This window comes from Bombus vancouverensis, chromosome 7 (assembly GCF_051014615.1).
Source record: "Bombus vancouverensis nearcticus chromosome 7, iyBomVanc1_principal, whole genome shotgun sequence".
Lineage (NCBI taxonomy): Eukaryota > Metazoa > Arthropoda > Insecta > Hymenoptera > Apidae > Bombus > Bombus vancouverensis.
Window position 1 is genome coordinate 13,460,239 of NC_134917.1, and position 10,845 is coordinate 13,471,083.

Genomic DNA, 10,845 nt, shown 5'->3' on the forward strand with positions numbered 1-10,845 from the left:
TTCGCGAACCTCTCGGAGCCTATCGGTGTTCGGATAATCGAGAATCGCGAGTCCTGGCCGATTCGACGAACGTAACTTTCTTTACGTCGATTGCTGATAATGATCTGCAAACGATCATTAAGCCGATCCTGAAAGGTGCGTGGTACGCACGATAAATCACGCTGGCCACCGATGTGCAATTTACTAGCGCACTAACATAATTGCACGCATCCTAATCTACATCTAAATACACAGCTACGGGAACGCGTAGTTGGCTTGTCATAAATTGCCGATAGCGCCTCTCGTTTCTTATTACGATCGGTTCAATGAACTTTCATAGATCGTACGATGCGAATTACGCTGGAATCCTCCCAGCATAACAATCGGCTCCATTTTTCCCTACCGTTTATCGAATACCTTTCAAAGTATTTCCCTTAATCGTATTTGCCATATAATACGTACGTATATGTGTCGTATTTGTCGTTACGTGCATTAGTCTCTCGTCCTCGTAGCAGTTCCAAGAACAAGCTCATCCTTGCTTGAACAAAGCGAGACCGGACTCGGGTACCGTCGACAACGACGATGACGACCGCGATGAAGATGGGCTAGGTTTGCCAGTAAAGAACACGCAACGGTGCATTCGTCGCTTTTTTTCTTTTTCTTTTTCCCTCGTCAGCATAGTCGCGACCAACGGATAGAACTTAAGTACAATTACAATTATTTACGGCAGTTAATTATCCGCAATGTCACCATTAATTACTAAATTGCAGCGTTGCTGCGCTTCCCCAGTTGGCGTATCACGGTCTTCATGCGTGGAAAATTGCGCGCATGCGAGGCGTTGAAAAAGTTTTATAGAAACCGATAATTACTCGCGGTACCGACGATAAATTTCAAACACAAGCACCGACTACTTGTAACCATGATCGCGTATTACTTAACCGATCGTAGCTGACGTGTAACAGAATCTGATGAATAATTATCACGGAGTCTCCTTCTTACGTTCGCAATGTAGATTCGAGTGGAACGTTTCAAACGCGAAACTCGAAGAACTTGGAAATTTAAGAAGCTCGGAGACCTTTCTAAATTGAAAAACTGGAGCAATTTCTAAATTGGAAAATTAAAGAATTTGGAATCGTGAAATTTAGGACGACACCAACCGCGTTGAACGGTCGATCGGCTGAATCATGTTAGTCAATAGGCATGTTTTAGTCATGAAATTAAGTTATCGCGTTTATCTTTTCGTATTATCTTCGGCCTTGTTCGCTATTCTTTCAGAGTTATTTTCCACAGAGTAAACATTTCGCGGTATTTGTGAATTAAGGTAATCGTTGGCGGATAGGTGGTGGTAGTGGATATGGTGGGACGATAGGTAACGCAAGCAAGAAAGAAAAGAAGACGCGCGTGCGAAACGGAGATAGGTATAAACGGTTGCGAAGAAGCGGGCGCAGGCTTGTTGATTAATGGCGGGTAATTATGTTTTTTGCCGTTCTTCTAATTGTTAATAATTGAACGTAATCGTAATGCCTTTTTAATCGCATTAGCTTGCGTCGTGTATTACGCAACGGAAAAAGAATCACCGACCGTGTTCGCTTGCCAGCTACGAATATCCACAACGACGACCACGAGGACATTTTCTACGGCGGAAGACCGTCATCGTCGTTGTCGTCCAGTTTTTTGACATCCGCGGAATTATAGCAGTTTATGATACAGGCGCTTAACTTATAGGACTAGCTGTGTGTTCGCAAGTACGCGGCCATCCACGATACACGTTAATTAACGTGACGGTAAAGGCGAACGTTTAAAAAGATAATGCTGTTATTCGGTAATGTCATTCTCGTTTGTTACCACGTTGAATGCAGCAGGAATTATTAGGTATAGTTTTGTGGCGGAAGTGCATTATTCGTCGCAACGTTTTTTTGTTCTCTCGAGAGAATAATAACAGCGTTGCGGGACGATGCACCGGGGCGCGAATAAAAGGACGGCTGTTTTGCATAATTGTTGAACCGTATACCGACGGTGTAATCAAGAAATGAGGCAGCTTTTTGGAAGCGGCCTGGCAAATTTCACCTTGTAAGTTCGATGCCGCCTCTCCGCAGACCGATCTTGGCCATTAACTGGAATCTCTTCTCGCATGAATAGCGCGGCCGCGAAAAAGAAATTGAAAACTTTATAACGCCAACAACCTTCGACAGGCTACAACGTGTTTGCAGTCAGGTCGTTCGCTCGTTCCTTCGTTTCCATTTACCAATATTATGATACTTTTCGACCGTCCGGTAAAATCAATCCACTTTCGTACCCGATATTTCCGTAATTAATACGAGCTCATAAATTATCGAGCAACTACAGAGGCCACTTCATTAAACGCGGCCAGCGGTTGCGCGCGCGCGCGCGCGCGCTATTGCCCGTAGAAACCGAGGAGGGAACGAGAAAGCGGTAATCAGGTTTTCTACCGGTTTTCCAAATCCACTTACGCATCGTTATGTCGCATACATCGTACGAAACGTTGTTTCTTTTCGCCGTGAATGAAGTCGTTTGATTTATGTACGACGGTTAAGGGCCGATTACTCTACCTCCGCGATACTTTATCTAGCTATCGATCATAGCCTCGGGATCTAGCCATATATCGTACAAGACGATGTACCACCGTTCTTCGATCTTCTAATTTATCCCTGTTTCCCTCTCTAACTATTATTTCTGGCGAGTCACGGGCGACTCGATTAAACATCGAAACTCGAAAATTTCGGATCGCCAAGGTGAAAAAGTAAATAGACATAGGACGAGAGGAATCCACTAGTCACGAACATCGGATGACGTTGCAAGGTCTGAGAGTATAGACCATCTTCTCGCGGACTACCGGCACTTGGCGTACCATTGTTTTCGCCTTTCCAACGGAATTCTAATTAAGGAGATCGACAGATAGGCCAGAGGAGCGTGGCCTAGCGACTAGCGAGGCGAGCAGGGTTATTAGACTTTTTCTTTTTTCTTCCCTTGAACCGTTGCCGCGCTATGGAAGCGGCGTTTGAAGGAAGGGAGAAGGGTGACCGAGGTCTGCAATTATTATTCAATTTCCGTAACTGCACCTATCTTAACCCGATGTCACAATCGCGCAAGCCAGGTATCGCGTTGTTGCGTGCATCTTGTACACGTACGCCGCGCCGCGCCGTGCTACGTTTACGCTCAGCCTTTCCCTGTTCGAGTGTGTTGCGCGGTAGTAAACCGGTGGAAAAGAAGGAGTTGCCGCGCGTTGCAGAGGGTCACAATTAAAGCGCATTAGTGCACAGACCACACACTCGCGCAAGCAATTTTCGAGTCACCGCAGCACCTTGACATTCTTAGCGCCGTTCCCTTTACATCGCGCCGAGTCAGTTCCCTAGTCGTTCGCGTTACCTCTTCCTTTGTAAAGCGATATCGTCGCATTTTCAATATCATCTACGATCGTTAATCCGTTTCGTTTTCGATAGTTATTCCAATCTCTTACAGTCCCCATTTTCCACTCGATCGCATCTTTCTACTCTGCAAAAAATTCTCAGGTCTTTTCGTCCTTTGAAACAACGTTCAAGGATTGCATGGTAATTGTAATCGTAAACATAATGTTTTAGCGAATAGACGCTTGTAACACACACGTTGAAATCAACTCTTATCCGTCGCAAACACGATGAGATCGTAATCCATCAGCATCGTGGAAACGATCCACGGAGATGGCAACAAACTTCGATCGTTACTAACCACCAAAGCTATTGTGTGCAAGTCCCAAGATGCTCCGGTAGATACAGGAAACGGGCGAGTACCACAATTGTGTGTGTACCGCTCGATAAGGATCGTCGTGGCTACAGTCAGAGAATGTTAGTGGTGGTAGTTGTCATCGTTTGCGGCGACATGCGTCCTTTTAATCGCGTTCCGAAAGCCTGCCGAGCGCATCGAGGCGACAACCTGCATGACCCTTGCATTCTACGCGAGGTCCCGCGACAGCGGAATAATTAGTCAGGGTAGCCGTGAATCGTCGTTAAGTGTACACGACGCAGGATATCCTCTATAGCCGTAGTATACGCAGGTCGAGCGCGATCTCTGTCGTACACGCGTGTCTCTGGTACACACGCGCGACAATTAGATACGATCTTAGAATTGCCGTGCGAATCGTTTCTAGATAATTACGATGTAAAATTCCTGAACGAGCGTTCTCGACGAATCGTTTATCGGAAAAATATTTTTAGGCAGAAAACTCTGGTGGTCCGTGCTCGCGGTGGTTGATCGTGATCCGTAGAAATCGGCCGGACGTAGCAAAAATTCTCCCAACAACAGAAGTTTCCGATTCCAATTCCATCTCTCTGCCGCAGTTCCTTTTCTTTAATCTTCTCCCGCGGGCAACTTCTTCTCTCCTGCTTCGTGGAACCCGGGAGGATTAACCCGTCACAGATTCGGTGGAGGCCCAGGGACCAATTTAGCCTCTCTCTCTCCATTTCGGCCTGCCGGTGTCTTTCTCTCGTCGACAGGCCGCTCTACCACGGGCTTTCAACGAACCCGGGTGTCGGGTTCTCGGAGTTTCACGGTGGTTTTCGTGGCGCTATCCTACTGCTATCTGGAGCCACGGTAATGTGCTTGCCTTGTCCCCGATTAATCCGAGTCCTCAGGACCACTCTCGACTACAGATATGTGCACGTCCTTCGACAGTGGCGGTCAAAACGTCGCTTCGAATCTTTTTTCGTAGCCGGCCACCGCTGCACAGGAATTCAACGATCCTCGGGTGTACTTCGAATTTGCCGGATTTTCGGCACAATGTAATTTTCTTCGTCGACGGGACAAACGACCGATTGCCATCGAACGCAGAACGATAGACCGCGGCGAGTTTCTCGATTTTTCCCCTCTTCCTCCCGTTTCCTCGTCCCTGCTAGTTTCTCCAGCTGCGGGTTATCCAGCATTTTCTAAATACGAACGCGTACAAGAGAAAGAAAGAGAGAGAGAGAGAGAGAGAGAGGAAAATACGAGGAAGGAGTTGGATCATCGAAACACGCCAGTTTCTACGACGGAGGTCCCCGAGGAGGAAGACGGTTATGGGTGCCGCGTCCTGCGGTGTCGCGTCGTTTTCGCCCCACCTCGTAGGATCATCGGATGTTATCTGTGACGTGGAATGTCGCCGTAGGTACGAAATACAAATAAGGTCTCATGGTGTCCACACTTCGAATTAGGATCGAGAACCTTTTTTTAGATGTTATCTGAGATTGGCGCACGCTGTGGAGCCACGTGCCCATTCGTAGCGACGCATTCTTCATTGGTGCCCGTCGAAAAGCTCTAATTAGTCGGTATGTCCCGAGACCAGATTCAAATTTGAATTTTCCCTTCTAATTTGGAGATTTAGAAAGTATCGTCGGTTGCGCGCAACGTAAAAACCAGCGAACATATAGAAATGGTGTAATTAAGTGATCGGCTTGATAAGTAACGCGTTGAACTCGAGCGTCCGTTTGTCAGAAGAGTTTTGCACCCGTGTAAAAACAAGCTGGCCGCATTATACTATGTAGGTAGTTTCCTCCGTTAATGCAAACGTCGATTGGCAACGTTCATCGAACATAGTCACGCGAGCAATTAGAGTAGAAGAAGTTTATTCCGGTCGCGATGCACGATTCTCCGTATCTTGACATTCCACGATGACTTCTGAGAATGCGATCGTTTAGCGGGCATATGGGAGCAATTCATCGAGACAACGCATTCCGCTGTCTAATCCGTTTAACATAAAGCCGCCGTCCTCGTCCCGCCTCTTCTTCTGCGCCTTTTTTTTTTACCAAAGAATCCGCGCGCGACGAGTCAATCCTCTCGGTCCCAGGGGAACGTTCGGTTCGCGACAACAGAAACCACCACCCGATGGGTGGTCAACGAATTCTCCAACCGCTCGAGACGGAACGACCGGCTATATAACGAGTAGAGAGATGGGCCTCGAAGTCGAAAGGTTGTGTTTTCTAGCGGTCATCGAAACGTGCCACGAATCCTTCCTCTCTTGCTCCTTCTTTTCCGCCTCATTTTTTTTTTTTTTTTTTTTAAACATCGTCAACCTCCTCGTTGCTCATTCGTTGCTCGTTGCTCGCCTCTCACCACGCTTTTGTCTTTTATCCGGACGAAAAAACAGGCACAAGGTGAAATTGCAATTTTCGCAATTGGTTTTTAACGTAGTCTGGTCGAATTAGGGTCGCGGACTCCACTCTCGATAATAATAATAGTAGCAACGATAATAATAACAATAATAGCAATAATAAGCGCGACAAAAGTAACAATAATAATACGGCCATTTTTCGAATTACTCACCTTACGAGACTATCTCTTTCTACTATCTTTCGCAACGTAGTCGCGCACGAAGCACACTTTTACAACTTATCACCGTTTCACACTAGCAAATAGTGCTTTGTCCCCGACATTATTCTTCCATTCTGTCGTTGAACGCATCGGTGCACACCGTCGTCGTCGGTGCCCAAAGCCGTCCCGGCGTGTTATTATATTACGTTGAGTCATGGTGCTCGTTCGTTCGTTCGCACGTTATTCGAAGAAATTGTGCACGATTTTGAAATGTTTCCTCTCGACTCGTAAATAGCCGCACTCGATTCGGATCGGCGTCGAGCCGTTTTTGCGCGATGCTCGAGCGACGGAAGCACTTAATGCATCATTTCTGGCGACACTCGAGCACCGATTTCTTTTTCCGATCGGGACTGTCGTTCCCCGAGTGGGAAGACGTCCATAAAAGTCCGCACAGGTGTTCGACCTAAACATGGCAACCTTCGAGGAATCGACTAAAGTTTCTTCGTCCGTGTCGGAACCTTATAGGATCGAAGCCGCGCGCGGATTCCCCAACTGTCAACTGTACGCCGCGGCTAGGCAGGCAAGAAAGTCTGGAAGATTATCGGGTTGCCGATCATCGGTTGCCTTCCGATCTTCTGTTCTCGTAGCTGCCGTTCGGTTCATGAATTAAAGAGGGAGGCGCGCGCCATCGGCGATGACACGCTGCCTACCTCGCGCTTTTTGCCCGCCTTTCGTACGCTCCGATTTCCACTTGGACGAGCCGTAAGATCGACCACGGCGTCGTTTTGCGGTAATTGTTCCCTCGACTCGAGCTACCCGCTCGATCGTCTTCTCATTGCCCGTTGGTGCCATTAAAAGCTTTTCAGCCACGTCCCTCACGACTTCTGTCCCTCGTATATTTCCTTTCATTCTTCTCTCCTCTAGTTTTATCTCTCTCTCTCTCTCTCTTCTTCTGTATCCTTTGCCTTCTATTTGCTTCTTTCTTCAGATGGACCGTCCACTTTTTGTCCACGAGCACACATCCTGATTGGTAGTTCCCTGATGAAGACGTCCGCTCGTACGGTCACATGCTCGACAAAACTAGCGATACCTTTAATCCGGTTACCCACTCCGTTTCACATCCGGACATGTATACCTTGTTCCAAGAAATCGGAAATTGCAAGTGAGACGCGCTGATATATTTTTCTACTTTTCGATGGTCGACCTGCCGTGTTCGTATTCTTTTTCCAGGAAAGAGAAAAATCTCGACAGATATACGCGTAGACATTTTATACCTTTTGGTCGATGGTTCGATCGACTTCCTGCGGGGCGAGTATGCACGCGGAAGTGATAAGAAAGCTGCTTTGGCTCGTAAATAGAAACGGTATCTCGTTTCATCGCGTTGTAATTACGCGCAGTTATTATCATGGAGAAAGAGCAAGATAGATTGGTAGATATACAGATAGATAGATAGATAGATAGATAGATAGCGAGAGAGAAAAAGAGAGAGAGAGAGAGAGAAGAGAACGTACTTCTCGTGCGCGTTCCCCAATTCGATAATTGCGAATTATGCGTACCTTTGGTCAAAGTGCTGCCCTTCTGTGCAGCGTCCGTAAATCAATATGTTTATCGTATGCAGGAAACTGGCACGTGTGAACTGGCTCTAGGCCTCGGTTACTCGTAACACCTTGTTTTCATCGATTCATCGAACGATTTATGCATTTACATATTCAACATTAGAAATGATAATCTCGCTCGCTTCCCGCGAGGCACAGACCGCGACACCGTTTTTACAGCTTTCAATTTGCATGCGCGCATTCTATATTGAATACAGTGTTGCTGAGATAATAAAATTAGCATACGTTACCAAAGAACGTTGCAAATTGCAAATAGCGATGTCGTGCAAAACGACTGAACGAGTCAGCTGTTTTTGCAACAGCAACCGTAACTAGTATGGAAACGAGTCGTTGGAAAACAATTTCTTTGAGTTCGAGGTGTCGTTTCGCCCCGCCGGATAAAATACGACCGAACGGAACGGACGGTATTAATTTTATCCCATCTGGACTCGCCGTGGTTTTTCCAAAGGGGCGTGTTCCGAGGTCGCATTAGCTAGAGGAAAACACCTGTACGATTACGGAAAGGCTAGACTACCACGTTTAAACTCAATTAGCCACAAAATTTCATTTCCTCTGCTTGTCATCGTCCTACGCGCAGGCTTCGTTCACATGCATGGCTGCATTCCACGAGCTAGCCAGCAACGAAGCTAAAGAACAGAAAAGGAGTCGAACATCTTGGAACACGGATGTTTGTTAATGGAAGGAACGCAGCTGCCCGTGAAGAAAGGTGTGCGATGAACCCTGACCTTCCCCTGTCCGATCTGACTGACACTGACTTTACAATTAATGAAACGAGCGCGACGGATCCTCGAAAACTGATCGATACACTTTCGCTGGTTAATTAAATTTAGCGCCAGCAAAAACTTACTTGGGATCAACGTTGAAGAAAGAAAACGATAGTTGCATTAATATTCGCGAGTACGCAGGATCGAAATTGAATTACCGAGAACGATTACGTGTTGAAGGAGTGACGGGATATACGCGAAACGATGGAGGAAAAGGGGGACGCGGGATGCAGAAGAAAAAAAAGAGAGGAAAGGGCGCGCGTATCGGCCTCGTGGGCTGCATCCGTATGATATGCAACGGTATGCGTGCACGATTCGGTGCCCGAGGGCATACTTTTAATTTCGCGGGGCCCATTACGAAAAGTGATATGCACCATTCGGAAATAAATAGCCAGCAGCGAACTCACGTGCTTTTTGTAATGAGCCGAAGCAAGTTGCGAGCGGACAACGAGAGGGGGATAGCGAGGAAAATGAGCGCAGGTATGGTGGCAGGTAGTGGTTATCTCTCGAGTGAGCTCCCAGTTAATGACAACCCCTGGTCCAAGCCTCTGCCCTGCCTATCCCATGTATATCAGCTGTCTCTACCATTTCGCATCTTCTTACGACCAAGTTTCGTGATTTCGTTTAGCGATTTCGCATCGCTGCCTCGCCATCACCCAACCACCGTTTCACCCTTGCTTCCCCTCTCGCCTCGTCTATACCGTTCACCACCGACTTATCTAAATTCGCTTAATGCCTTCGATATCTGCGTTATATTGCCAAGGTACTACACCGAGTGCAACTCCAGATAGATATAACGCTCGATGCGTTCGACGTAATTAAAAGTTAGCCACGACGCGTTTCTAGATTGGCAAGCAGACGCCAATTCAGACGCATTCCAGCCGATTTCAACCGACGCCGAGGCACCCGGCCGATAGAATCGCGCGAACCCGTTCCACCGGCTAAAATTAATCGAAGCCTTAAATAACACGGTTTTACGACATGGAAATGTATAGTGTCGCGACTGAGTCGACCGATGCCATAAAGCAATTTGTCGCGAAACGGCCATGGTTTTCCTATTTTTCTCTCTTCTCATCCCGCTCTCGCCCGCCATACGCGTTCATCGCGAGTACGATCGTCGCCGGACGACATTAAACCGATGTATCCTCTTACGACGCGATCAACGTCAGCCTCGTACGTAGCTAGACGAGCCGTCGTTCGCGGGAAGTTATGCAAAGTAATCGATAAAAGACAAACGTGTCGTAACGAACACGGATTATGGTTATCGTCTAACGATATTGCCGGTATTTTAATAATATCGTTTGAATAGCACAATCGCCACGGGTGACACGTTGCTGACGATAATTCATTTAATAACTTATAATACGCACCGGCAGCGGTTGCCAGCTGAAAGCGAGCATTTTTCAGCCACGCTAGATTATTAATCGACTAGAATAGGGGTAGAGAGGCACGCGGTTTAATCGAGTATTCCATCAAGTTGGCGTAACGCTTACCGACGTACACTTATACATTTATGTATATTTGTCTGCAAACGAAGATAGCGCCCGCATATCCTCGCCAGTTTTTCCGCAGGTGGACGGGATGGACGGTTAACGAAACGGAACCTGCATCGTGCACTCTTTGCCGGACACTGCAAGCCGAACCAAGCCGAATCATCCTCTGACTTTCAACACTCCGCTTAGCATCTAATAATCGCGTCTACCTGTATCGCCACTCTGTATTTTCCGTTTCTCCTTCGTAATATTACATCTCACCACGTTATCGGGGCTGGTATTTTTCTTCCGTTATTTTTTTTTCTTCGACGCGTCACTTTGTTTTAATACAAACGAACGTACAGACGGTGCAATAAAAAACGCGCACTTAAACACGCTCGCAATCCTATCCGCCTACCTTTTTGGTACACCTTTTGCAGGAAATCGGCCAATTTATCGGCAAACAAAATACTCGCTGCTCTGAATAAATTTGCACGCGATTAAGCGGCTTTCGATTTAGCGCTAGAGACGAACCGAGAGGAGGGAGAATTTGTGTCAGCGGAATTTTTTTTTGCTACCTGAACTAATAAACTCGATTAGTTGATGTGTCAGGATTCTACGTATTTTAATTCACGTTATTTATATAGACTGTGATGTCTCTCAAAACGTTGGGGTCAAACTCGAGGAACGTGTAACATATCTTGTTCGTTGTAAATAAAAAAGCCTGAATAAATA

The 10,845-nt window shown here is 46.8% G+C and overlaps 1 protein-coding gene across 3 annotated transcripts in view; it reads right to left on the reverse strand.

Annotated features, from left to right (window-relative positions):
- LOC117155971 (homeobox protein aristaless) overlaps positions 1–10,845 on the reverse strand; it is a 62,518-nt gene that overhangs the window by 18,090 nt on the left and 33,583 nt on the right. The window contains exon 1 of one of the 3 annotated variants that reach the window (XM_076619912.1): positions 442–487. The exons of the other annotated variants lie outside the window; for them this stretch is intronic. Coding sequence (XP_076476027.1) covers positions 442–472 — 31 coding nt within the window. The 5' untranslated portion in view covers positions 473–487. Of the gene's footprint in view, positions 1–441; positions 488–10,845 lie in introns of those variants that run through there. 3 annotated transcript variants of the gene reach the window in all.